This window comes from Octopus bimaculoides, chromosome 10 (genome assembly GCF_046866305.1).
Source record: "Octopus bimaculoides isolate indiv1 chromosome 10, ASM4686630v1, whole genome shotgun sequence".
NCBI lineage: Eukaryota > Metazoa > Mollusca > Cephalopoda > Octopoda > Octopodidae > Octopus > Octopus bimaculoides.
The window spans coordinates 91,729,837-91,757,638 of record NC_142937.1 but is presented as its reverse complement, the minus strand read 5'-3'; the positions used below and the strand labels follow the sequence as shown (position 1 = coordinate 91,757,638).

Here is a 27,802-nt window from a genome sequence, read left to right as displayed (position 1 = left end):
AAAAAGGAAGCAACATTTACAATTTGAACTACCTACGCCTCTAAATAAAACTGTTTTGTATTGAAATTTTTAGAACCTTTGTATGGCTTAGTTTTGCTTGCATGTATGTACGTATGTGCATTTGTTTATAATGTGTAAAAAAAAACAAACAATACTCATATTTTCTATACATCTCAAATACCCGATTTCTATATCAGAATGTTAACACCATGTCTAACATACACTAATAAGTTTTATTACAATATCTATACGTATATATACACAGACATACAAATACGCACACGCACTCACACACATACACATATACACACACACGCGCGCGCAACTATATACTCACTCAAAGAATTCTTTCTTATCACGAAACGGCGGTTATTGAGAAAATTGCTTTCAAAGCGAAGATATACTATAGCGTTTGACTGTGGCAATTTTAATCTCTAATATTTCCAATAGCCATATGTTCACAGCGTTTCCATCGCAAAGCAATGAAAGGGCGCAAATTTGCTGTTTTACAATACCAATCGATAAATCAATAAATCTTATACTTATTGAATATTTAACTTGTTTGTTTGATTTTTGTCGCTTCTTCGATTCTCCTCAAAGTAGTGATTATTTAACACGTTTAGAATTTAAGCGTCTTAACGTAACACTGTTACCTATACTAACTTAATATTTTGTTAACGGAAAGAGACAACCTGCAAGAAATGGTAGCTAAATTGCCCTAAATTCAACACCCTATTTCGTTTTTGTATTGAGATTGCAAGATCCTTAATGTAACTGAACTCATGTGTGGAAGCGTATTCTGTTGAATCTCGGTCGGATCATTATGCCCTGGCTGATTGATTGATTGACTGATTGATTGATTGATTGATTGATTGACCGAGCGATTAATCATAGAGTTAATTTGTTAATGTGATTAAATGCTTGACAATTTACATATAAATATATAGAAGTGAGCTAGAATCAATGCGTGTGTTTATTATTGGCATAAAGACCCACCCGAGATAGATCACAAAGCCGTATTATCTATCAAAATTATGAGAGGACAGATCAGAGAAATCAAGCTTGCATACACAAAAAGACAGTTGGAGTCATGTATAATACCTCTTCTTGTTTAGCCTTTACCCAGGGGTGGGGGTGGGGGGATAAACGAACGCCAAATAAAAAAAACAATAACAAAAACAAAAGGATGCTGATTCAAACAAATTTAGCTTTGCGGCTTCTATCGAAGAATCTGTGCCTCTCTGAGTGACCTACTTGCCGTTTCTGTGTGTACATGTTTTTTTTTACCTGTGTGTGTTTGTGTGTCTACGTGAGTGTATGTATATGTGTGTGTGTATCAGTTTGCGTGTTTATTAATATATATTTATGTATATTGTATAAACACACACATACATTCATACATACAGGCGTGCATTCCTATATAACCCACACACCCACAAATACACACGCTATTTGTTATTAAGAGAGCATGCTGCAGAGTTGGTGCCTGGATACAAAATAATGGCGTTGCTGCCTGGAAGCCATCTCTCCGACAACCTCGCAGCCATTCATACAGTCTCATACTTTTTTCACTCTCTACATTACAAACTATTCGATATACAAACAGTACACGAATCGACACGCAGGACGTGAAGGTTTCGTGATCTGCGTACACAACAGGCTATTAGGTTTTGTTATCTATTTTAGTATAAATTTATTGTAATGTGATGCAAGTTTGAATGTAGATAGGTCGGAGTATTTCTCAAACAGGCGAAACTAATCGTTCTTCATATTCTGCGCCTATCACAAAAGATTCCTTAGTTCGAAGGAGTAATTCATAGAGATTTCATATCTTCCGCTTTGCGTTTCTTCCATAACTTTTTATGATTGATATATCTATACATGTATGTCCGTAAGTATGTACATGTGTGCATGCATATATGAATGTATGAACATGGGCGTGTGTGTGTGTGAGTGCGTATATGTGTGTATATAGGCATGTTTGTGTTTGCACGTATGTATGTGTATAATACACATACATATATATACATACATAAATATATACTTTTACATATGTGTGTCTGTACACACACACACACACACACACACACACACACACACACACATATATATATATATATATTTATATCCATACATACATATTTACACACACATGCTCACAAATTATATGCGTGTTCGTATAACTATGTATGTATGTTTGTATGTATGTGTGTATAGTATGTTTGAGTATGTACAGAAAAAGGCAGCTATACACGCAGATATACGCACACACACCAACACACACACACAAACACACACACACACACACACAAACCAACACACACACACGCACACACACACACACACACACACAAAGTTCTATTTTTGTGCAGTTATGTATGTATGCATATAGACATACGTGTGTGCATGCGTGTGCCCATTTGTGACATGTCATATTTCTTTCTAAGAAATGCGTACTCCAAAGGCACCTTGACATACATACATTAATACGTGCATACATACGTACATACACACATACATCTATACATTTAAACATACATACCTTCATACAAGAATACAGAACTCACATTCTTCAAAGAAGCGAACAAAACCAGTTTACACACACCGCTAAACTTCTCTTTTATGAAAAACCTCTACACAATCTTCTTAAAGATCATATACATCCCTATTCAAAGAATATATGTAATATTTCCATATCTGAGGCGAATTTCTATGGCTGGAAGCATTTTGATGAAAATAAACATTATATTAGTACATCTCGGTTGAGTGATTCTGTTTTGGCAGAGGCGATAGAATTAAGAAATGCTCCACCAAAAGAGGTATTTCTTTATCCTTTCCAAAATATATTTACTTGTGCCTTAGAACAATTCCTGCGTATTTCTTCCTCCTCATTCTTCCAGTCTTATGAACAATGAATTTTGCGATCAACTCCAGGTGACGTGATCATGTATTCGCAATGATATACAATAACTTCAGATATTTTGTAGAATCTTTGACAGCTTCTGTGTAAGCATCTAATAGAAATGGAATTAAAGATCGATAGATCTATTGTTCCGTTATTGCAAATCATTGGTAAAACAAAGAAAAGTAGTATAAAAAAATATGAAAAGATAATAAAAAGGAAGAACTACATGATATGGAAGCGAGGAATTGAAACCAGAATATTATGCAAATATCGATCTTTGAAGAAAGTACTGAACTTAGGTGGCTCCTGTTAAGCCACAGCTTCGGCCATTGGCGGAAAACCATACAGTCCTTAAGCTATTAAAACAACCTTGTTTGTGTGTATACCCCCATCACTCAATCAGCATTTATATTACTGCTTAGGGCAGAGAGGGTCAGCCGAATAGGCGGAATATTATACAAAAATGCCTTTTTGGTTTCACTTACGTCGCCTTCATTCTAAGTTCAAAACTTAACGAGGTCGACTTCGATTTTTTCATGCTTCGGTGATCGATAAAATATGTTGCTAATATGAAGGTTTATAGACTTATTCTAAAATGTCTGGCTTTGTATCAATACGAAGAATTGTCATTATTGAGCTGGCAGAATCGTAAGAATGCTGGTAAAAATGCATGGCGATATTTCTTCCGACTGACTGCGTTCAGAATCGAAATCCATACGAAGACAACTAGGCATTTCACGCTTCCAGGTTTGATAAACTGAAGTCCCAGTGAACCACGAAGATTGATGGTATTGATAAATTCCTTCCCCTCAAAATTGATAGTCTAATGCTTATATTAGAAGCAATAAATGGGTGCCGAGCCAGCAGAATCGTTACCATGTTGGAAGAATGTTTAGTAGCATTTTTTCGAATTTCGCTGAGGTCGATTTGTTTTTCATCCTTTCGGGGTCGATAGAATAAGTACCAGCTGAGTACTGTGTCTCTGAATTAGACGAGCGCACGCTCTCAACATTTCAGGCTGTGCGTCTATTGAAGAAAATAGAATATTCTTATTATTAAGACTCTGAATAAATAATGATAGAGAGAGGGGGGGGCAACCGCCAGTCTTCTTGATATGCATGGAAAAATCTCAGTCTTCCGAAACAGCTTATTACTCACACCAGAACGAAATGTGTAAATGAATGGTCAAAGTTAAACTTTGGAAACTATGAAACAGTTTGACGAAATATAATGGCGTTTAGGTATTTTAAAATGGCTCCAATATATAACACATTGATTCTTACTTCAATAAAAGACAATATTACTCTTCTTACAGCTTAGCCACACGGCGTCCTCGATCGAATAAGGCTTGATTATATATATTCCACCCGTGACAACCCCATCACTTTGTTTAGTGTTATATAGGATTAGAGATATTAAAGTGTCTTTTCATCTTTTAAGCGAATGGGAAGTGATTTGAGACGGATGTAATTGTTCTTTCCAATAAACCGAGAGATGATGTTGAGGTCCTCTGGCTTGTTTACAAAAGAACAATGTCGAATATGGTTGGAATTTAATATGAGTTTCATAATGAGATGCCATTACACACCGCGTCTAGATAATTTGCAGAAAAATATATCCTGTAAATTTAGAATAATTTTATATTTATTTAAGTGTTTCGTAGCTGGTGAAGTGGTGTTAAACATAGACACAATAATTAAGTTAATTTAAGTTAATTTAGTTGATAGCAGTCTTGTGTGGTGATTATGATATCATAAAATATTGAATCAATAGAGTTCCAGCGCTGACTTGTTTTGGTGTCATGTTAAAATGAGTCTAGAATGGGAGATTTGTGCATCATAGATTGAGAACATGACTATACGCGTTTACGTACACACACACTCACACACACACGTACACACATCTACACACATCGCACACACAATTTCACACTTACGTGTGAAAGGAGAGGTACAACTGCATACATCCTGTGACATCCTGTGTAAAAAAAAAACCTATTATCTCTTCGGCCCCATGAAAGAGGGTTTGAGAGGTAAATATTATTCCAGTGACGAGGGAGTGAAAACTGTAGTGAAGAAGTGGCTGAAAGAATAGTCAACATAATTTTACGGGGCAGGGATACATGCTCTCATTCGAAGGTGGAACATTGCTATTGAGAGAAACGGTGACTATGTTGAGAAGTAGGGATGTGATCCACAGAGGACCAGCTTCATTTTGATGTATGATACATGTTCCTGTATTGGTAATTATACCTATCCAAAATAAAATGGCATTAGTTTTTGACTCACCCTCGTATATATATATATATATATATATATATATATATATATATATATATATATATATATATATATATATATATATATATATATATATATATATTAAGAGCGAGAGAGGGAGAGAGAGCGAGGGGGAGCGGAGGAACAGGTAAATGGGTAACAGAGTATAAGCTAAAGAATTACCTTAGAGTAAGAATACAGCGACACAAAAACTATTTTGCTTCTCTGGAGTGTTACTGTCTAACGAAATATGTGATTCACTCACGTGGGATTTCGTTGTATGATGCAAAACAATGAAATTTTATTCACATTATCTGAATAAACGATTTGATTCTTTTGGAATGTGGATGAATATCTGATGCGAATATAAAAGATTTTCAAGCCGTTGGATAATGCAAAATATTTAAACAAATATTTTGATTCATGATGTCGATACGATATTAACTCTCTATGTTTGTTTAATATGGAAACCTTATGAAGCAATGTATTAATTTTTTTGTTCAACAGGTGACCATTATACACGTTATCATGCTTCTTAGCCTTGACACGTCGTGATATATATTCCAGACAATTTTATGGAGCTCAAAACTATAATTTTTCCAAAATTCTTATCTGTTTCCATGAATTAGTGAGCAAAGATCTTTTAGATAGTGGAAAGTATGTAGATGCAGATCGAATCTGCCTTTGAGTTTATATTCCATTAGTTTAATATAATCCCTGGATAGTAAAATTATATCTGTAAAAGATTTTTCACTGTAAATTATCGATTTTGAAAGATATGAATTATTTAATGGGCAATATACGGGATTAAGATATTTACAAGTTGGGGAGGGATCAAATATAGAAAGCTGCTTAAGATTTTTATTATTGATATGCATGTTTTTGTTGTGAAACTGTGTACAACAGATGCCTAATTTAACAATATTCCTATTTAAATTTTGTCACATTTATGATTCTTTGCAAAGCTGTTTATCTAATATCTAAATCGAAAATTTAACGATATATGCATTTACATTAAGACTGAATGGGGTTATCGAACCACATGGTTTTAGTGATCCTATTATAAATGTTCGGAATTTATATTATCAGTGTAAACTAAATCCAAACGTGCTCCGTGTTTATGCGTTTATTTAACAAACTGTTACTGTAATGAATGCTAGTCTAACGACAAGAGTACTATATTACCCTGTATTAGTATCGTTTACTAAATCATTAATTATGATTGGGGAGTGATTTGAGACACTTGGTACTGAATGTTTTCATTTGGATTCGTAATAGTTATTTGTTGTTTTAAGATTTAAGAAAATACATTACGAGTAATTTTATTTTAACCATAACGTTTATGTTTAAAACTGTAAGTACTTTTAAAGGCCTTTTCCCGACTTTGCCTAATCATTAGACATATACAAATTAAGTGTAATGATAGATGTATCATCTCAATAAAGAATGTGTTTGAAATTATTGAATTTGTTGTGCAAGAGATGTGCACAATATAAAATAATGTGACTAAAGTTCCAGCGGAAACCCAAGCGTTATCTATATGAATATAACTGTGTGTGCTGCTGCAAGATTTGGTTTTTATTAATATTAGCAGTATTGAAAGATTAAGAGCAAAACAGCAAGAAACAAATCGACGATGCATATGTATATTTTATGTTCCGGCAAACTTTAGGGTAAACACGTCTGAGAACGCTTTACGTCAGTAAACCGTCAGACACCAGCGTTTCGGCATAGTGGCGCTTTCTCAGTGTTAGATAGGACATGATCCTTTGGAGAGAGACGTGAATATTTGTTTCGAAGCCAGTATAAAAAAATTTCCTGGATCATGTTAAGGCCTGTCACCCTGACATTAATTCGTTATGCAATCAACAGTAATGGTAACGACGTATATCCTTTGTAACACGTTCCGTTGCACTCGAACATGAATATAACCTTTCGTTATCAATTTCATAAAAATTTCATTACATTCGTCCCAGAAAACAAAAACAGTCTTTAGATTCGACCATACCACGTTTCTTCACACAAACACTCTCTATCTCTCGTTCTCTTTCTCTCTCTCTCTCTCTCTCTCTCTCTCTCTCTCTCTCTCTCTCTCTATCTATCTATCTATCTACCTCTCGACTCACATACACACTCACATATATCCGTATGCATGTTCGCAAGTATTCTCTTTACATGTTTGTGTCTGTATGTATGCATGCATACCTATATGTATGTATACATATATATATGTATGCGTATATGTGTCCCTATATATGTAAATGTAAACAACAACAGAGGGAGAAAATGGAAAAATAGGCGAGAAAGAATGTGACGGAATAAAGAAGGACAGGAATTATTTAGAGAGTGCAGAGTATTTTTTATGGTTATTATGGTCTCTAAAATGCCAAACATTTTACTGATGTTGGTGATAAATTCCAGAAGCTATCGTGTAGGAATTAGCATCACAAAGACTCTCCATTAGCTTGAAAATTTCTATGAAGTAGAAAAAGAGAAACACCATTTTATGAAGGAGAAACTACGTTTCTCTTTTGCTCCGCACTTTCCTAACAACAAGTGTTCATATATATATATATATATATATATATATATATATATATATATATATATATATATACTCCTTTCTTGATGTTTGTAACACCATCGAGACCAACGAGTCGTAGTTAAATCGGAATATTTGAAGGTACACATGTGGAGAGGAATTGAAAAATTTAGAGGATAGATGTGCTACAGAGGAATGGATAAGAAGGTATTGGCGCACTGTGTAGAGGGTGGGACCCACTGAAGATGATGAAGAGATGGAGATTTAGTGCACTGTGAGGTGACTTGAGCAGAACAAGCAGAAAGGTTGAATGTTCTTTTTTTTACAATCTATTTTTATTTGGAAGCGATAGAGTAGGCAGTTATAAAAGAAATTTTGTGGCATAAAGTTGATTGTTAGGGTGCTGTGGTGAGTGACGAACACGTTACGAGGTTCAACGGCCTCATTTACATGTACCTTCGTAAGATTTGGTGAAAACAACTGCAACAAAACCCATAAACCGTCCATCTTGTGCTCACCATGCAAAGAAGCAGAATGGAAGCGTAACCATATATTAGCTATTACAATAAAGAGACTCTGTTGATGCTATGCTGTCCAAAACTTTATATGTACGTGCGTATGTGTGTAACATACACATTTACTTCAAAGATCGAATATATTTAGTGTCGACATCATTTAAGCATCTTTATGTACGCCTGTCAATCTATCGTTATGTATGTATATCTATCGCTAATCTGTATGCTAGTATTTCCCTATTTTTTCACATAGAGAAGTGCGCGCGCTCATACACACAAATGTATACAAATACATGCGCACACACACAAATACATACAAATATATATATATATATATATATATATATATATATATAATTATACAGATGAGCACGCATACATATACATACACACATACGCGTGAATATATTTATCTATATATAACTACTTATTTGTTTTTTTCTTTTGAAGAGTCATGTATTTATCTATTGTTTATCTTATTTTTATCCTACAGAAATCTTTGGTGTATTCTCCTCCGTTAAGGAAACATTACCAAGTAACAAAGCAGAATGTCAAACCAACAACTTTCCGATTTCCAAAAGAACAAAATCCTTCGTGTCTTTAACACATTTTATGGTAAGCAATATACTGCTGTTTTATTAAACATTTATTCTACAACGGTCTTCGTGCGCTTTATTTCAAAAGAAGAGACTGTCCTGACAAAAGATACGAAATATACGAACGTTCGTTTTTATAATGACTGATACTCGTTATGTATCTTTTTCTGTTCTTTGAATTTATTCAAGAAAGTCTTTGAATTTTGCTTATAAAAATGGGTTAAGCTCAGACTATGGAACAAAGCTCTCACTTCGGAAATTTCTCGTCCCCAGGAAAGGCCTATATTATGTTGGATATTTATAATGTCATTAGTATTTTTGCTGTGTATAGTTTGACCATATAATACATATCATATAGTACAATTTATTAGGCTGAAAACTTTAGCTTTTCCCGATTATTTCGTATGCATGTATAAGTGAGCATTTATACATACAAGCATATGTGTGTGTGTGTGTGTGTGTATGAATGCATGTATAAATGTATGTATGTGTGTATGTATGTACGTATGTTGACTGTATGTTCGTTGTTAGTTTTATCACCGAAAGAAAGATTCCACTTATAACTCCTGAAGCAAGACTCTTGCATTGAATGCTTGCTTGCACGCACAGACGCATGCGTACAAGCAAGGATGCCATCACAAACTTATGCTACTAAATATTTATACGTACGTATACGCATGCGCGAGAGCATGGATGACATAGTTTATGTAGACATTACGGTATGCTGAAATGCATGAATCTTTTACATGTTTTAATGTACCTTTGACAACTTGTAGCAACGATGTTCTGATTACAGGCCCCAGTTCCCTCGCCTAGAAATTGGTAACCTTGCGATGGATCGGCCTACAAGGGTGAGATGACCCCAAAAGAGGAATTGCGAAATATGTTTTGTATTCAGCAATCGAAAGGATTATTAGTGCTACCCGTACCCTGAGTCCCAATCGGTTGATATTTGTTGTTCAACAGCGTCGGAGGATGGATGAATAACACATCTACAATATGCTCACATATGCACACATGCATGCACCTATATACGTATATATTTATGAATGCATTTTAAAATAGGATAAAATCTTTATAAGAATTTAATCAAGTAGTCAGCGTGAAAACCTCATAAGGGAAAAAAATTATAATTATTCCCTTTAAATATATTTATTTATTTATATTAAGGGCATTACTACACATAAATGCCTCGTGCTATTAGGGACACTTAAAGTCACAACTACCATAATAAATACACAGGGTACACTGTGTATTTATTATGGTAGTTTTGACTTTAAGAGTCCCTAATAGCGTGAGGCATTTACGTGTAGTAATGCCCTTAATATAAATAAATAAATATATTTATGTATGCATTTATGTACCTATGTATCTACCTATTGATGCATGTATATATTTTCTTTTCTATTTTTGCTTATTTAATTTCTTTTCCTGGAAAGGATCTGCATCAAATTTTTTTTAAAAACCCCCAAAAATAACAAGATCTACATCGCTGAGAAAAATGATATTGGATGTTAGGCGTTGAACTTTCGAAAAATTCTTGCATAATTTTGCTATTCTGACTCTATTTGTTATTCAGGCTCTATTCGTAAGTTGCATAATAACTGATCAACTTTCTTCGAAATTGCCAACTTTTCGAGATCATCACTTTGGCGTTTACTAACAGTCAAAAGCACCAATAATTATTTATACAAATGTGATTCTAATATCAGGTAGAATATTTATGAACACTGTCTTCGAAATATACAGTTTCGAATAAGGTCTTCATAAATATTCTCCTTCTTATTGATTTTGGAACAAATCTTCACACCTGCAAGTAATTTGATCTCCGTGACGGTACATGATTTTTCTTCTCTCATACCGTAATCGAATACATCAGACCTGCTATTTAATATTAATTCTTCAGAGAAGAGCTAATATTAATGCTACATCGCAATTCCTTGTGTTAGCAAGTATTCAGTACCGAGGGCGTCGTCTCTTTTTTATTGCAGGAGAGTCGTTTCTATGAAAGACAATGAAGAATTCTTTAACAACATTAAATTCTTTTCTACTCTAGGCACAAGGCCCGAAATTTTCGGCGAGTTGTGGCGGCAATAGATTAAAAGACACCAGTACGCAACTGGTACTTAATTTATTTATCGAATTCGAAAGGATGAAAAGCAAAGTCGACCTCGGCTGAATTTGAACTCAGAACGTAAAGACAGACGAAGCACCGCTAAGCATTTCGTCCGGCGTGCTAACGTTTCTGCCAGCTCGCCGCCTTATGTCAATATTTATGTTAATATCTATTAGGCAATTCTAGCTCTCCCTGTAAGGAAAAAGTGACATAGAGACCAATAATATAAATTAACGTACAAGTGGCTGAGAACTCTACAGTCACGCGTTATTCAGCTGACGATCATAAGGTTGAGAGTTCGATTCCCGGTGACGCGTTGTGTCCTTGAGCAAGGCACTTTATTTCACTTTTGCACCAGTCCACTCAGATCGCAAAAATGAATTGCACTCGTATTTCAAAGGGCCAGCCTTGTCACACTGTGTGCCACGCTGAATCTCCCTGAGAACTACGTTAAGGGTACGCGTGTCTGTGGAGGTCTCAGCCACTTGCACGTTAATTCCACAAATGGGCTGTTCTGTTGATCGGATCAACTGGAACTCTTGTCGTTTAAACCGACGGATTGCCAGTGTTTAGGGATGTTGAAAATTTCATTATCGTGCAGTTTTAAGAGTTATAGGAAGCGAAGTGCGGTGACGATTATATTTCTGGCGGCAACTGAATGAGACATGAATTCACGGAAATATAGTTAGCATTAGTTAACTTGTCAAGCTAGTTTGATGTAATTAGGCGTGAAGACAAAGTAACAGCAGGGTTCGACAAAACTAGTTATGATTAGCGTCGGCGAATAATGAGTACACACAATTGAAAATAACATAAATTGTTTTATCGACGAGTGATGTCTAATGATTCGAAAAAGAATCTTCGTCGGGAGACATATATATAATGTTTCCTGGTTGCGCTGGATAAATAGATTCATAGAAGCCATTAGATGAACTGTTTATATACAACCTGCGCTGATGCTTGTGAGAATAAAACCTGTTTGGTTACGAGAACGATTAGGTGAATTAATTCTTGTTCCAAGCAAATATTTGTTGCAATCGATTTTCTAAAACCGCAGACTGTCAGAAAACTTCTGTTTTAGTAATTAAAACTGTTGATATAACGATGTGTTTGGTCCCTATTCTTCTTTTAGTCATTAAAATATCACATTAAAATGTTTGCTATAAGGCTAATTCCCTGCCTCGTCTAAATCAGTTCTAACCGAACCTAGAAAATTCTAGAATATTATCAGGAACCGTTGTGAACCAAAATGAAATGTCTTCGCACACAAATTGACTGTAGGAGGTTTTAGAATACCAAAACATCCAGAACATGGTGTATGTTCAAAGCTAATCGAATTTTAAAGATATTGCCAGCATTGGGTGAAGAACTTAGTGTTGTGATCGTTTAATAATTTCAATTTCTTTCAAAGAAGTGAAACCTGACTTGAAATACAATTTGACGAAAAATAAAGTTTTGCATTGGAGATATAGAGATGCTTCTGGACGTAAACTGGTTTACATAGTACAGCAGACAAATAGTTTTTGAAAGGACTCCCATATAAAAGCATATTACATAGCTTCGTATTTTATGAATTTTCTCGTTATTAATTCCTTTCTGCACGTCTTTCTACAAAAATTTATATATATATATATATACATATATATATATATATATATATATATATATATATATATATATATATATATATATATATGAGTGTGTGTGTGTGTGTGTGTGTTTGTGTGTGTTTGTGTGTGTGTGTATGCATTTATTTATAATTGCAGACGCAATATTTGAAGAAATACTTTATTAAATTACAAATTATTAATTATACCAAGAAATCTTTAAAGAAACTTAAAGAAACAGAACAAAACGTTGTTCTGTGTTTTATAATTTTCTATATTTTATAAATCTGGGACATAAATTGACTACAAAATACATCAGATAGCAAACTTTTACAACGTTTTCACTATACATAAAATAAAATGTGTTATTTATTGCTTATTTGTACAATAAACTCTGAAATATGAAATTTTTATTCTGTCAAAAATTCCATCAACAAATAGAGCTAATTTGTATGCATTTATGAAAGATTTCAAGTTCTATAAGTGGCACACTGATTAGACATCGTATGGTAGTTACTTGTACTTTTGCGCTGAATTATATTTCTTAGAACGACAACTCGCTGAATATTTAAATAAATATGTAAATTAGTTAATTATATATTCAAATCTCACATATAGCAATTAGGCTTAATATTTTGGTTTTCGAATTATCAGCTAGGTTATATTTATATATTTATTGATACACTTGTTATACGTTTTAGTATGTTAACTCAGGATTAAAATTTAAACTGGTCGACGATAAACGTTAATTTCAATAATAAAGATACACAAGTAGTATCGACTCTTTGTGTGATACTTCAGTCGACAGTAATAGGACAGCTGTAATCTTGGGCTTTGTAGATTCCAAATAAACGTTCGGATTTTCATTTTAATCGATCAAGACGAGTGTCTCATAAGGAAGATATGCGGGTTGTTTAAAATGATCGGATCTCAATCAGTTGAAGCTATTCAGAAAGCCAGTCACGTGATAATGGATCAAAAAGTGACGACGGCCATTATATATGTAAGACGCATAGAGTCCTATTCAATATAACTCACAAGAATATTCCATTTTGCAAGTGGGAGATTCCCTGCTATATTCTCGAGTGTACGTTCTCAATATTCAGGTCTTTCGCTGGGTTAAAAAAAGAAAAAGATAGGATAAAGGGGAAAACATTTACTAAAATGATTACTTTCTTTAAAATAATTCACGCAAAGTCTATAACTTTCCGTTCTAACTACAATCTATGTATCGGTGGAAAGAGCAAAAGTATTTATTTTTTTTTTTACTTTTATTTGTTTCAGTCAGTTGATTGCGGCCATGCTGGAGCACCACCTTTAGTCGAACAAATCGCCCCCAGAACTTATTCTTTGTAAGCCCAGTACTTATTCTGTCCTTCTCTCTGCCGAACCGCTGTGTTACGGGGACGATGTTGGTGGTGGTAGGGACAAACACAGACACACAAACATACACACACATGCATACATATATATACGACGGTACAATGGTGGCCATTGCTAGAATCTAGACCTTGGGTCATTTTCAAGGCTCTCCCGTCCCCTCCTAAATTCAGCTGCCCATTTTTGCATCGTTGATAAAGCTGGAGCATCATCCCCCAGTGTAACAACCGTGTCAGCATGAATGTTCTTCTAAGTACTTCATAATGCAACGATGCTAAATTTTGTCCATTTTTAAGAGAACTCCCTACCAATTACTTCTGAAGTCTTCTTTGAACAATCAGACATCAGTTTACCTGGAAATAAACAATACAGTTATTAATAAGAAAAGATTAAATTAACGCATGCAAGATTCAACAGCTCAAGCATCAGTCCTTCATAGTCGGCCTATGAACTTACCAGCGCTTCCTCTTACGTACGCCTCGCAGTGTAAACGACGAGATAAGAGCCATTTTAATTTAGCCCAGAGCTGACAGCTGAAATTAAAGTAAGATCATTAAGACTGTACACACAACTGTGCATAATATCTGTGTCTCTCTTCCTTTGCATTAAACATCTTGCCAATAGTGAAGAGCTTAAGTTTCTTAACTATTAATCGGTCAATCATGGACGCATTATCTGCACGTCAAAATTTAAATAATGACTGCTTTGTAATGCTAATATTAATTCACTCATTACCTAAAGCACTTTCCCGATACTAATTATCAGTAATTAATAATTGATATAATTGCAAATGCATATTTGTATATTTGATTACAACATTTCGAATATCTTAAGTCATCTTCAATACTTTATGCATCGATTGCAATACACCAAATAACCAGAAACAAGACATACACCACAACGCATTCTCTTCATGCATCTATCTATCTATCTATCTATCTATCTATCTATCTATCTATATATCTATCTATCTATCTGTCTGTCTATCTATCTATCTGTCTGTCTGTCTGTCTGTCTGTCTCTCTCTCTCTCTCTCTCTCTCTCTCTCTATATATATATATATATATATATATATATATATATATATATATATATATAACTATTTGTCTGAATGTCTGTCTGTCTGATTGTGTCTGCCTGTCTACCTGTCTACCTGTTCTCTCTCTCTCTCTCTCTCTCTCTCTCTCTCTCTCTCTCTCTCTCTCTCTCTCTCTCTCTCTCTACACACACAGACACACACACATATATATATATACACATTAGATAATTCTAAACCCAAAATATTAAGCCTAATTGGTACATGTGAGATTTGAATATATAATTAACTAATTTACATATTTATTTAAATATTCAGCGCGTTGTTCTTGAAAACATGACTCAGCGCAGAAGTGCGAGTAATTACCACACGATGTCTAATCAGTGAAAGACCAGCATATGTAGATGCATGCATGTGCATGTGTTTGTGTGCATGTGCGTATGTATGTGTGTGTATGTGAGTGTTTCTCTGTGTGTGTGTGTGTGTGTGTGTGTGAGTGTGCGTGTGTGTGTTCTGTGTCTGTGTAAGTGAGTATGTGTATGTGTGCGTAAACAACTAATATTTTTCGATCATATCAATTTACATGCCGACACTGTGTCTTTGCTTGTCCTCCCAACATCGCTTGATAAGGTGTGTTTACGTCCCCGTATTCTAGTGGTTCGGCAAATGAGACCAATAGAATAAGTCCTAAGCTTACAAAAAATAAGTCCTGGGGTCGATTTGCTCGACTAAAGGTGGTGCTCCAGCATGGCCGCAGTCAAATGACTGAAACAATTTACCATATTTGATCCGGCTTTTTGTATTGAGCGCCCAGATAGCTGAGTATCTAAGTAACGCCCAGGTAAATTGTCTACATCTAACCGACAAAATGTGATTTTACAAAGGAGAAAAGATAAATTTTAAAAGACCAGAAAGATAATTATTGTAAATTACCTTTGTTTTTTTTTTTTTTTTCTCTGAAAATATCATAGACAAAACCAAGAATTTAGCTAAATTTTGTCATGGTGACGGTGCTAGTAGGATAACCAAGACAGGCACCAATAACCCAATCACCAGTTTGAACTCTACTTTGAAAAGGAAGAACCTGAACAGTTCGTCTTCCCTCTTCAGTGCTACTGTTTTTACCAGAATCCTAAGAACTCTGCTACTTTTACGACCCATGATGTGTTCCCGTCGTTGACAAATTTGTATCGATCTTTTCTATGTTTGGTGCTGCTGTTGTTGCTGCCGTTGCTGCTGCTCGTATTGTTCACGTGATGCAGCCGTTGTTCGATCTTGTTAGCATTCAGAAGAATAATACGGTTATTAGAAATATTAGTGTTTATTAAGCGGTTCGTAGCGCAGAGCTATAGCTTTGAGTCTCTAATCAATGATATACACCGGAAGCTGAGATATTTTGTGGTTTGTATGTGGTTTGCCAACGATATTTGGCAACCTAAGTTTACTAAATGAAGCAGCCGTGAGTACGAATGTATAATTAAATATGATTATTGCTTTCATTGGATTGTAATGCTTAACTCATCCAATTTGGTTAGCCGACAGTGATCAGGTTATATGAAATATTTAGTATTACTAACTAACCTATGAGAGACGACGGAACACAAAACCTGCGGAATTAGGAATAGAAATTAGGAGAATCACCAGCTTTGAACAAAAACTGTACACATTGAATATACTTTCTCCTGCTTATACGCGCGCGCACACATACGCATATATTAGACATATACGTATTCATATGACTTTATATCTATCTATCTATCTATCTATCTATCTATCTATCTATACATACATACATACATACATACATACAGGCATACATACCCTGTTGATGTTGTTGAAATTCCAATGAAGGAGCCTTGGATCTAAGTTAGAAACCGGCTCTTTCTCTATTAGCATAAAATCTTGAAATAAAACGAAATAACTACATACATAGGTACATACATACACACATATATAATGAATTCATTTCCTGTTTTGTTTTAGTTTTCTTTGTGTATCTGTGAACTATCCAACGATAGAAACCAACCAAATGTAATTCGGATCATAATCATCGCAGTTTTCTCTTTGAGATATACCCATGTCCTTCTAAATACTCGTTGAATGTCATCAGGCTATATGATTTTATAATTAAACACATTATATAATCACGTCTGTGTGTACGTTTGTGTATTTGTGGATATGTGTGTGTTTGTCTGGCGCTTTTGTTTCTTCTTTCACCATTTGGTAATCGGTGCAAATGTGGAATATGAAAGCGTATTATAGGAACTCGGCGAAATGATTTCACAGAATAATTACTAGATTGAAAATAAATATTACAGTTGATTTATTCGATTTACCTGCAATGCGGTGCTTCAGGTGTTACAGCCCGGTGTGAATGAAGGAACTAAAAGAATATATATATATATATTATTCAAGCATGAAAGACGACTAATACAACCAAAGCGAATAATGGAACGCTCGAATTTTGCATACAAATATACATGAAAAACACATGAATACACACAAACTTTTAGGCACATGTAAAACTATGTTCCTTTAATTATTTCGAACGCAAAATATGAAATCAATGAACAGTCTTAGGTGCAAATTCTTCCTTCAATGATTGTAAAATGAATATGTTGAGCATTATAACTATACAAGGAAATATAGCGATAGATATTTCCAATGGAATGTGTTATAAAAAGCAAAAATAATTTTGCAGCAACGTAGTTACATTCAGTAGCCTTCAATTGCATTATACGTTCAAATGAGATTTTCAGTCAATAGTAGACCAAGAAAGAAAGATTCCATATTTCACTATAACATCAACTTTCTCCATCTCTCACATCTCCGATCTTCCATCTCTCGCCTCGCCAGTTTTATTATTGTAAAAACGAGGATCAAAATACTATCTTTCACTTCGTTAAGTACATGCTATCTCAGCCATCTCGATAATCGTATCTTATCGATCTCTCTCTCTATTTACCATTCATCTTCAATTGATCTAAGAACCAAATTTTCATATAATATATTGTATCCCACTCGCTGCAGGTAATTACATATATTTCACTTATTTAAATGTTGTTTTTTTTTGCACTCGAGATTCAAGATGTGATATTGGCGATGTGGGCTGGGCTGTGTAGCGGATTGATGCCTCTGCTAGTTAATGGTGGTAGTCGTGATTAAATGAAGAATTCATCACGACTATCTTTCAACCCCTCATTCTTTCTTTCATTTCTATTCTCAGTCTCTTTTTCTGTCTCACTCTCTGCCTATTCTGTATATATATATATATATATATATATATGTGTGTGTGTGTGTGTGTGTGTGTGTGTGTGTGTGTGTGTGTGTGTGTGTGTGTGTGTATATTTATATATAATTCACCTTTGGAAACATGAGTGTTTCGTTCAACATCCTCAAGGAGGTGGAGATGAGTCGATTAAATCGATCCCAGTGTTCAACTGGTACTTACTTTATCGACCTCCGAAAGGATGAAAGGCAAAGTCGACCTCGGCGGAATTTGAACTCAGAACGTAACGACAGGCGAAATACCGCTAAGCAATAATAATAATAATAATAATAATAATAATAATAATAATAATAATAAACTACGTGTGATCTATAATTGGTGTTGCGTAGCCTTTGACTCACGAATAGTTAAGAAGGAAAACAGAAAACTGGACATATCGAATCCACTTAAATACGAGATAGCTTGACTGTGGGAAATGGAAACATAAAGATAGTGTCATTTATTGCTAGGTCCCTTGATACCAGAAGGTATTAAGAGGAATATAAAGGAAATGGGAATAAAATGTCAAGTAGAGCTGTTGCAAAACGTTTGCTTCTTTAGCATGGCCAGAATCCTCAGGAAATTATTAGATAGCTAAAGAGAACAGAGAACATGGTACCGTAGGCTGCAGGCCACAAGCTCGCTACGCATGCAAGACTCCAGAAGTTCTAACAAGTCCCGAGTTAAAAGAATGACAATAATGACTTTTAAGAACTTTCATTATGCCTCCTCTTGGTCTGCTTTGCACTAATTCCATTAAGAATTCTGTTAGGTGAAACTTTGGATTCTTCTAAATGCTACGAATAAACTATAAACCATTTCCTTCATATGGACAATTTTTAATATTTAAAAGGGTTAATATCTACTCGAAGAGTACACTAAAAATTGATCATAAAGAAAAATGCTGAAATAATGTTTAATGTAGATGCAACTGGAATTCTAAAATAGACTGAAAACTGTCTAAAACTAACAATATCACTAAAGCTCCGAGCTAAAAGGAAAACACAGTTTGATATTAGTGGCACAAAGACAATGTCTACCAAGAAACAATTATAGAAATGAAATAACGAAACAAAGATATTAACACTAAATCGAGATCATACATGCAGTGAGTCAGTCGAACACAATGTGTCTGGTTGCCAAGTTCTAGACAAGTGTCAAGTATATTCATAGATCAGATCTAGTCAATAGGTTGGCAACATTTTAACTACAGAAACGGACAAGAAGTGAGTGGTATAACCATGTGATATATACGGTAGAAAATTCTGACTTGAGCAGAAGCATCTGGGAATTACCTGTGTCTGTCCAAATTGAGAATGAGATGAAGAAGAACTGTTCAGAGATAATAATCAAAGCCTAAAACCAAAATGCCTATATTCTGATCGATACCTCGATACTTTCTGAGCAAATCAAAGCCAAAAACGGGACGTTAGCACAGTATAAGGACTTTGCAAGTGAAATAAGCAGGACGAGGTGTATCAACAAATTGAGACTCTGGGACAAATAATGCTAAACAAACTGAACAACCTTGGAACGTTGAACTGCTCCGAAAAATAATGACTAACATAAAAAGTGAAAAAAAATTACGAAAATATTGACGCATGACTGTGTAAGATGTAGTAATATTTATTGGTCTTTCCTGTCACATAATTAATGTTTCACAAAAATTCATGGTGGCCGGTTATCTGATATAATGTGTAATCAGACACTCGCATCACTGTTAACATCAACAACACAATGATTCAGTTTAATATTAATAGATTCAATGATAAATATCTTATTTTTATGCGTATCTGATAAATCTAAAGTAATCAAAGTAAATTGATGCGTATGTGATAAATATAAAGTCCGAGAATGGAACGAAAATCTCAACAACACCGGAAAAAAGTACTCTGTACAAAAATGGATATAAATTATATGAAAGGTCAGACTTTATTCTTTAGGTTTCGCAAATTAAACAGAAAAGAGTATAAAATCGATACGATGACGTTCGTTTCTATTCTACATCCATGGCTTACTACAGCCATACACCATGACAAAAAATCCGTCAGTATACTTGTATAAAGTTTGAAGGGAAAACAACTTGGATCTAAATGTATCGGTGGACCCAAACAAGTATCTAACCGAGGAAAATAATTCATTCGAAGAGAAAAGTTATAGAAATCAAAATAAGATCCTGGAAATAGAGAATAAATAAGGAAATTACAAGTAACAAACACAGAATGTACAGCGAAAATATAAACGTTTGAAGCACAAATCACGAAGATGGATTTAATATGTCGTGTACAAAAGAAACAAAATACAAAACCAAGCCGAGAACAACTTTATAATAACGTCCCCTAAAACGAAAACTGAACAACTCAGCTAAAAATATAAATGTGACTATAAAGAATATTTAAGAATGTGTGATTGTAAAAATGGAGAGCATGAACATGACGTTCTTATGTTTGCAGTAAAGAATTGAAAGCAATAATTAAAAACATATTTCTATCGACAAGCGAAAGTACCTCCTAAGGATACATCTCAGATATAAAATAGCAACAAGAATAAAACTTCGGGAGCCAGGCCTTCACTGACTTAATTAAAACAGACACACGAATATCGATATCACCAGGTTAAACAAAATAATATATGAATCAGCCATTAGGAAAATGGATACTGTCTCAGATTTACAGGCGTAGGAATATAAAACTCTACAAAAAAAAATGGAAAGCAAACTTACTGAGAAATAGAGCAAATAAAGGAAAATATCTCTCAGTCCTTGATGAAACTGATAATGAAATAAGAGAACTGTAAAATTAGAAAACATACCAATATTATAGAGATATAACTCATACAAAAAAAATCTATCCAAAATGAAAAACATTATTCAAATCAAGAGATATGCGATAAGGAATCACAAAGAATCGGTGATATGAAATGAAACGACAATTCTTCAAATAAAGCAAACATTTCGAACGTGAAAGAACGCTATGAAGATCTAGGAAAAAGAAAAGAAACATGAAATAGAAATGACTGAAGGACGAACGGCAGATATGCGTAAGAATTAGGAGAAAAGTGAGGACAGCAAAGCAATCATCGTGAACGAAATTTTTCAAAACAACAAAAGCACAACTTGAACTCTTGTGGCTGATTATATAGTATAAACGAGTAATTAGAAGACTATGAGGACATGACCAAAATCCAAAATATCTGGTTAAGATATGTAACAGAGACACGTAAGCTGCTATTAGAGAGGGTTAATGAGATACGGACGGAGCCGAAAGCAACAACTGACTGCGTCACTGAGAAGAAAACCATCTCGATGCCCAGCATGAACTTACAATTTATCAGGATTTGCCTGCAATGATGTTGCAAAAAATAAATAAAGATCAGAAAAATATACGAGTAATAAAAACCAAATCGATGTTTCAAAGACTCATACATATGCAAATATTAATTACTGATCGAAGAGTATCAGGATAAAGCTGCGTCTGATTATAATATAAGTTGATTACCGGAAAGCTTTAGGCAGTGTGTCCTACTCCTAGAACCTAGAAATATCGTTGAATAATATATCAATAACAATAAGTTGAAACGTTAAAACACGCCAGAGTAAATTATTACAAATTCTATTTATACAAAGAAAAGTGAGTAACTATAATAATTAGGTCCGTTTCCATTAAAACTGGAGTGTCTCTAATGTTTTTTTAAGGAAACACCCTAACACTATACACTGCTGTAGATAATAACCAACGAGAAACGCTGCTCCAGATAGTATACGGATTTTATATAAATTACGGATTAGGAAAATATAATAGAGTAACTTGAAAAATAATAAATATAACAATCCTAATATAATGGAAGATAAAGAACAAAGATAAGTGAAGTAGATCAAATACAGAGTCACTAGAAATTAGGAATCAATGAATTGGACAGATTACAACATATACAAGTGAAAGAAAAATTTGTAAAGTAATAATATAAACACACGGGATTAATACTTATTGTATAGCTAAATACTAAAATAGAAGATAAGAATCGTCAATATTTGAACTGTGCCACTGATAAGTTATAGTTATGATGTTAACGTTCTCAACTAATGGCAATAAGAACTTGTTGAACTAGGTAAGAAAAAGAATTGTTTTATTTATAGAATACACCACAGAAAATCTAACCTAAAAAAGCTAATTACCAGTAGTACTTAGTAGGACTTATGAAGCTAGACAACTATTATAAATTATTTCCTGAAAAACTATAAAAAATATATCATAATAACTAATGGAAAACTAACATAAATAGCTACGAACTGTATTGAAGGAAGATATCAATCGAAAACCAAAAAGCGGAATTAAAGAGAGCTGCGATGAGAATAGAGAAATTCTTTTATTCTTTTACTTGTTTCAGTCATTTGACTGCGGCCATGCTGGAGCACCGCCTTTAGTCGAGCAAATCGACATCAGGATTTATTCTTTGTAAGCCTAGTACTTATTCTGTCGGTCCTTTTTATGGAACCGCTAATTTACGGGGACGTAAACACACCAGCATCGGTTGTCAAGCGATGTTGCGGGACACAGACACAGACACACAAATGCGCGCGCGCGCACACACCATATGTATATATATATATATGTATATCGGATGGAATAACCTCACTGACAAACCACGAGACCTGATCAGACTTCTGTCGCTAGATAAGGGACACAGATAATAGCACACTCGGTCGACGTGCATTAAAAGCATGGAATAACATCAGATCTACTGAAACTTTTACTTCCTATTTTTTTTCATATCACAATTCGTGAACAAGAACAACAATGGCGATATGTTCTCAACGAGCCCAATCATTTGTGACGGCAACAGTAACGAGGGGTAACTGAAGCTTGATGCAGAATATCAAGAGAGAACGTTTCCGTATTTTTGTTGCTGTTTGTATCCATCGCTATTATACGAAGACATACAACATACATGTACGCATGCATGGATTGTAAATCTATGTTGAATTATATCTGGATTCTACTCTTTTAGCCAGAAACAATATCGCGACTAATTATTACTATCGTCATAATATTAAATGTTATAGCCAACAAAATCTACTCTAGACACCAATAAATTTTATTGCCTCCAGTAACTTCTATAAACACCAATAGCTATTGTAACTCGTCATACTAACTATTATAGCCACACCAATAGCTGCAACAGCTGGCAATAACGAACACAACCACTTATAGTTGATAGACCATATAATATTTATATGCAAATGTATCTAGTATAGCCACAATAGTGGTATAAAATAATATCAGGAAAGTGTTGACTGATACAGTTAAAAGTTAACAAATAGAATATCTAGCAAACGTGATATAAAATTACTTTATAACTTTTATGGTTACGTCTATCGTCGTTTATCATGAAGGTCGGTACCAAAACAAACAGTGATAAATGAATCGTCTCTATATGCTTCGATTGTGGAACAAATGGCGGATTCATTCACTCAAATCTCGTGAACTCGAACTATGAAGTTTCCGTCGTCGTGTATTGTCTTGATTATGTTTGCTGTTTCTTTTAGAGAATGCACTCGTTTGCTTCGATTGTTAGGATTAAGCACCATCGTTTTGTGTCTGTTCATTGGTGGCATGTTGATGGGTACGAATGCATCAAACACTATAACATGGCATTCTCGATTGAGCATGCCATGTTATTTCGGATCAGTGATGAATGAATCAGTGATGAACGAGGCAATATGTATCATTGATAAGAAGAAGCCAATCACAATAATCTACAAACCTATGACCCTATATATATATATATATATATATAGGGAGAATTCACACAAAAAAACAACAGATGAAGACAGGTGGTGTAGAAAACAAACTGATGTATAACGGATGTATAACGCTCGGGAATTGAAAAAGTCTTTAACGTTTCGAGCCTACGCTCTTCCACAGAAAGGCACACAGAAAGAAACAAGGAGAGAAAAAATGTGTGTAGTGGTTAGCGATCTAAAGATGGTGAATTCATTTATTGCATACACGGCCTCTTATACTGCATATACACACATATAAAAATCGCTTTTGACTGAGAGTCGTCGGGAGTCAAGTATACAAACTTAACAATTGAAATGAGTTTGTTACGACTTGTCTGTTTTACGTTTGTTTTTATTCGCTTCGTTATTTTGCTTGTTTGTTTTTTTTTTAGAATTTGCTATCATTTTATTTGTTTCTTTGAGAAAAGAATAAAGGTGGAGGAGTGTGAGGAGGAAAGAAAGAATATAAACCAAAAGGAAATATCAGCAAAATCATTCTCTTCATTCACAATAGTAATACCAACAACAACAACAGCAACAATAAATGTCACATAAGCAATAACTATTACAACAACAGCAACAATTGCCATGTCTATTAATCAATGACTATATTAACTGTCACAAAACGATAAAGAAACGTGAGTAAAGAACGAATCAATAACAGAATAAAAAAGACAGTTATACACATGTAGACTATACATGCGTATATACATACACACACAGGCACACGCACACACACGCATAAATATATATATATATATATATATATATATATATATATATATATATATATATATATATATATATATATACACACACATAGATGCATGCATAACATAAACACATATATAGATTTACAAATATGTATGTATATATATATATATGTGTGTGTGTGTGTGTGTGTGTGTGTGTGTGTATGTATATATATGCATAGGTGCAGGGTGGCTGTGGTAAGTAACTTGCTTACTAACCACATGTCTCCGGGTTCAGTCCTACAACGTGGCACCTTGGGCAAGTGTTTTCTACTGTAGCCTAGGGCGAGCAAGGACCTGTGAGTTGATTTGGTTGGTAGACGGTAACTGAAAGAACCCCGTCGTATATATATATGTTTGTGCTTGTGTGTGCGTGTGGGTATATTTGTGTATATGTATGTTTATGTATCTGTGTGTGCCCCCCCCCCCGCAAACACCGCTTGACAACCGATGCTGGTGTGTTTACGTCCCTGTATCTAGCGGTTCGGCAAAAACAGAGACCTATAGAATAAGTACTAGGCTTACAAAGAGTAAGTCTTGTGGGCGATTTGCTCGTCTAAAGGCGGTGCTCCAGCATGGCCGAAGTAAAATCACTGAAACAAATAAAAGGATATATATACATATACACACACACACACACACACACACACACACACACACACATATATATACATATATATATGTATATTTATATATACATACATATGTTTACGTATGTACTTATATAGGTTTAGTGCTTTTGCTAAATATATATTTACACAGCGTCTTGTGCATATTCCTAAATGTTGTCATGCTCTTGTAGGTTTTCTATATGTACGTTTATCTGTCTACCTATCTATCCATCTATCTATTAATTTATCTAGCTATTTGTCCGTCTCTCTCTCTATATATATGTATGTAGCTATGTATATGTTTGCTTATATGTGTAGATTTAGCATTGATATCGTCTGGAATCGATATGTGTGTGTGTTTGTATATATATATATATATATATATATATATATATATATATATATATATATATACGTATATGTATAATGTTTACACGTACACACTCACACCCGCACACTACACCCAGATATACGTATATCGATTTCCATCTGACAATACAACTGACATCAATGCCAAGCAAATAAACTGTTATTGGTTTTGACCTGATGGTATATCATCAAATATACTATATTAAATTTAAAATGATGTGATGTTATATTTTCTTGATAGCTTAAAACAATTATTTTCTTATTGTTGCACCGACTGATGAGTACCGTCTACCAGGCTGGACTGCTTATGTAAAACAATACGATATATATATTTATACCAAGTGCATGACAAATATAAATAGGAATCTTTATAAAAGAACGCCTGCACTACGAGACATAACAGCCAAATTCCTTAATCACACTGCGTCGTCTTAAAATATGAAGAATCATGAAGTGGTAGATAAACACAATAATCGATTGTCCCATTTTGAAATTCTCTTTTTGTATAAGGAACACCACTCGCTGACACATGCATACATGAAATATTTGAATGAAAAATTATCAAAGTAATCTACAAACTCTCTCCCTTAAAATTACTGGCATTGTGCTAAAATTTGAAACGAATATTACCAGCAGTGAAAATCATATTAATGGGAATACGTTATCATTCTCATAATATTAACAACATACAAGGATTACACAAAAAAATTATTTTTATTCTCACCTTTTTTAGTTATGGCAGCCCTAATTTAATATTCACATTAAGTCAATGAATTTGGCACAATCTGTAGCAGACTTTTCCATTGTTCTGCAAATGATAATACTGGGATGAATGCAGTTAGATTCCATATGATGTTTGGTATGACTGTGTGACTAGAAGTTTACTTCCCAACCTCATGGTTCTGTGTTCAGACAAGTGCCTTCTTCGATTTCATGTATGTGTGTGTATATGTGTGCATATGCGGATTCTATGAATGAAGTATTACTTTCACAAGGCCTATTGGAGTAATTTCCATTTATTTAACGGTTTTTCTCGTAGCGTTTTGTCTAAACAACTGATGAGATGCCGGAGCAGACTTCATACTCGGTATCCGAAACTCTGAGTTTTATTATGTCAACCAACTAATTGTCACATATTATATTTATAGATAAATTCCTCTATTTTACATCATATCGATGTCTCATTCATTCTTTTGTTGTCACATTGTCATTATTAATAATTATTAATATATATATATATATATATATATATATATATATATATATATATATATATATATATATATATATATATATATATATATATATATATATGTATATGTGTGTATAATTGTATGAATGTTTGTATGTATATCTGAATGTGTTTACGTGCATATATATATATATATATATATATATATATATATATATATATATATATATATATATATATATATATATATAGATATAGATAGATAGATAGATAGATAGATAGATAGATAGATAGATATAGATAGATGTACAGAAATAGAGAGATAGAGAGAGACACAAACACACGCGCAATCATATATGTGTGTATGTGTATACAGGTATATGCGTAATACTACAGGAAATCTTATTTAAAAACCTTTATAATACAGAAAATTATGAAAATCGAAATGTTGGTGCGGTCATGCGTCGTATTATAGCAATGTTTGATAAATGTGTGAGTTAAAGTATAAATCAGATACAATGTAAATATATATGAAAAACGTTATTGTTTTTCTAAAGTCATAATATATTAAATCGAATTCCGAAAACTCTCATACAATGCGTTGCTCTGAATATTAAATTCTAAAACGATGTTAAGTTCTTTCGGACATGATAACACATAGACATAAAGATATTATTATGGCTATAGTTTATTTTTATTTATTCATCAAACATAAAATAAAATATGAATGAATTTTTTTTTTTTTGTGTGATATGAATAAAAAGTGTCCTTCTTCACACACACACTGATGTATTCGTGTAAACGCACGTACAAACTAGGATACACGGAAACACATACAAACACACACACACT

General features: G+C 33.9%; 1 protein-coding gene across 2 annotated transcripts in view; it reads left to right on the top strand.

The window, feature by feature from the left end:
• LOC106869419 (sarcoplasmic calcium-binding proteins I, III, and IV) overlaps positions 1-27,802 on the top strand; it is a 118,926-nt gene that overhangs the window by 44,657 nt on the left and 46,467 nt on the right. For both annotated transcript variants that reach the window (XM_089359002.1, XM_014915151.3), the window contains exon 2: positions 8,735-8,856. In XM_089359002.1, coding sequence (XP_089215128.1) covers positions 8,790-8,856 — 67 coding nt within the window. In that variant the 5' untranslated portion in view covers positions 8,735-8,789. The remainder of the gene's footprint in view (positions 1-8,734; positions 8,857-27,802) is intronic.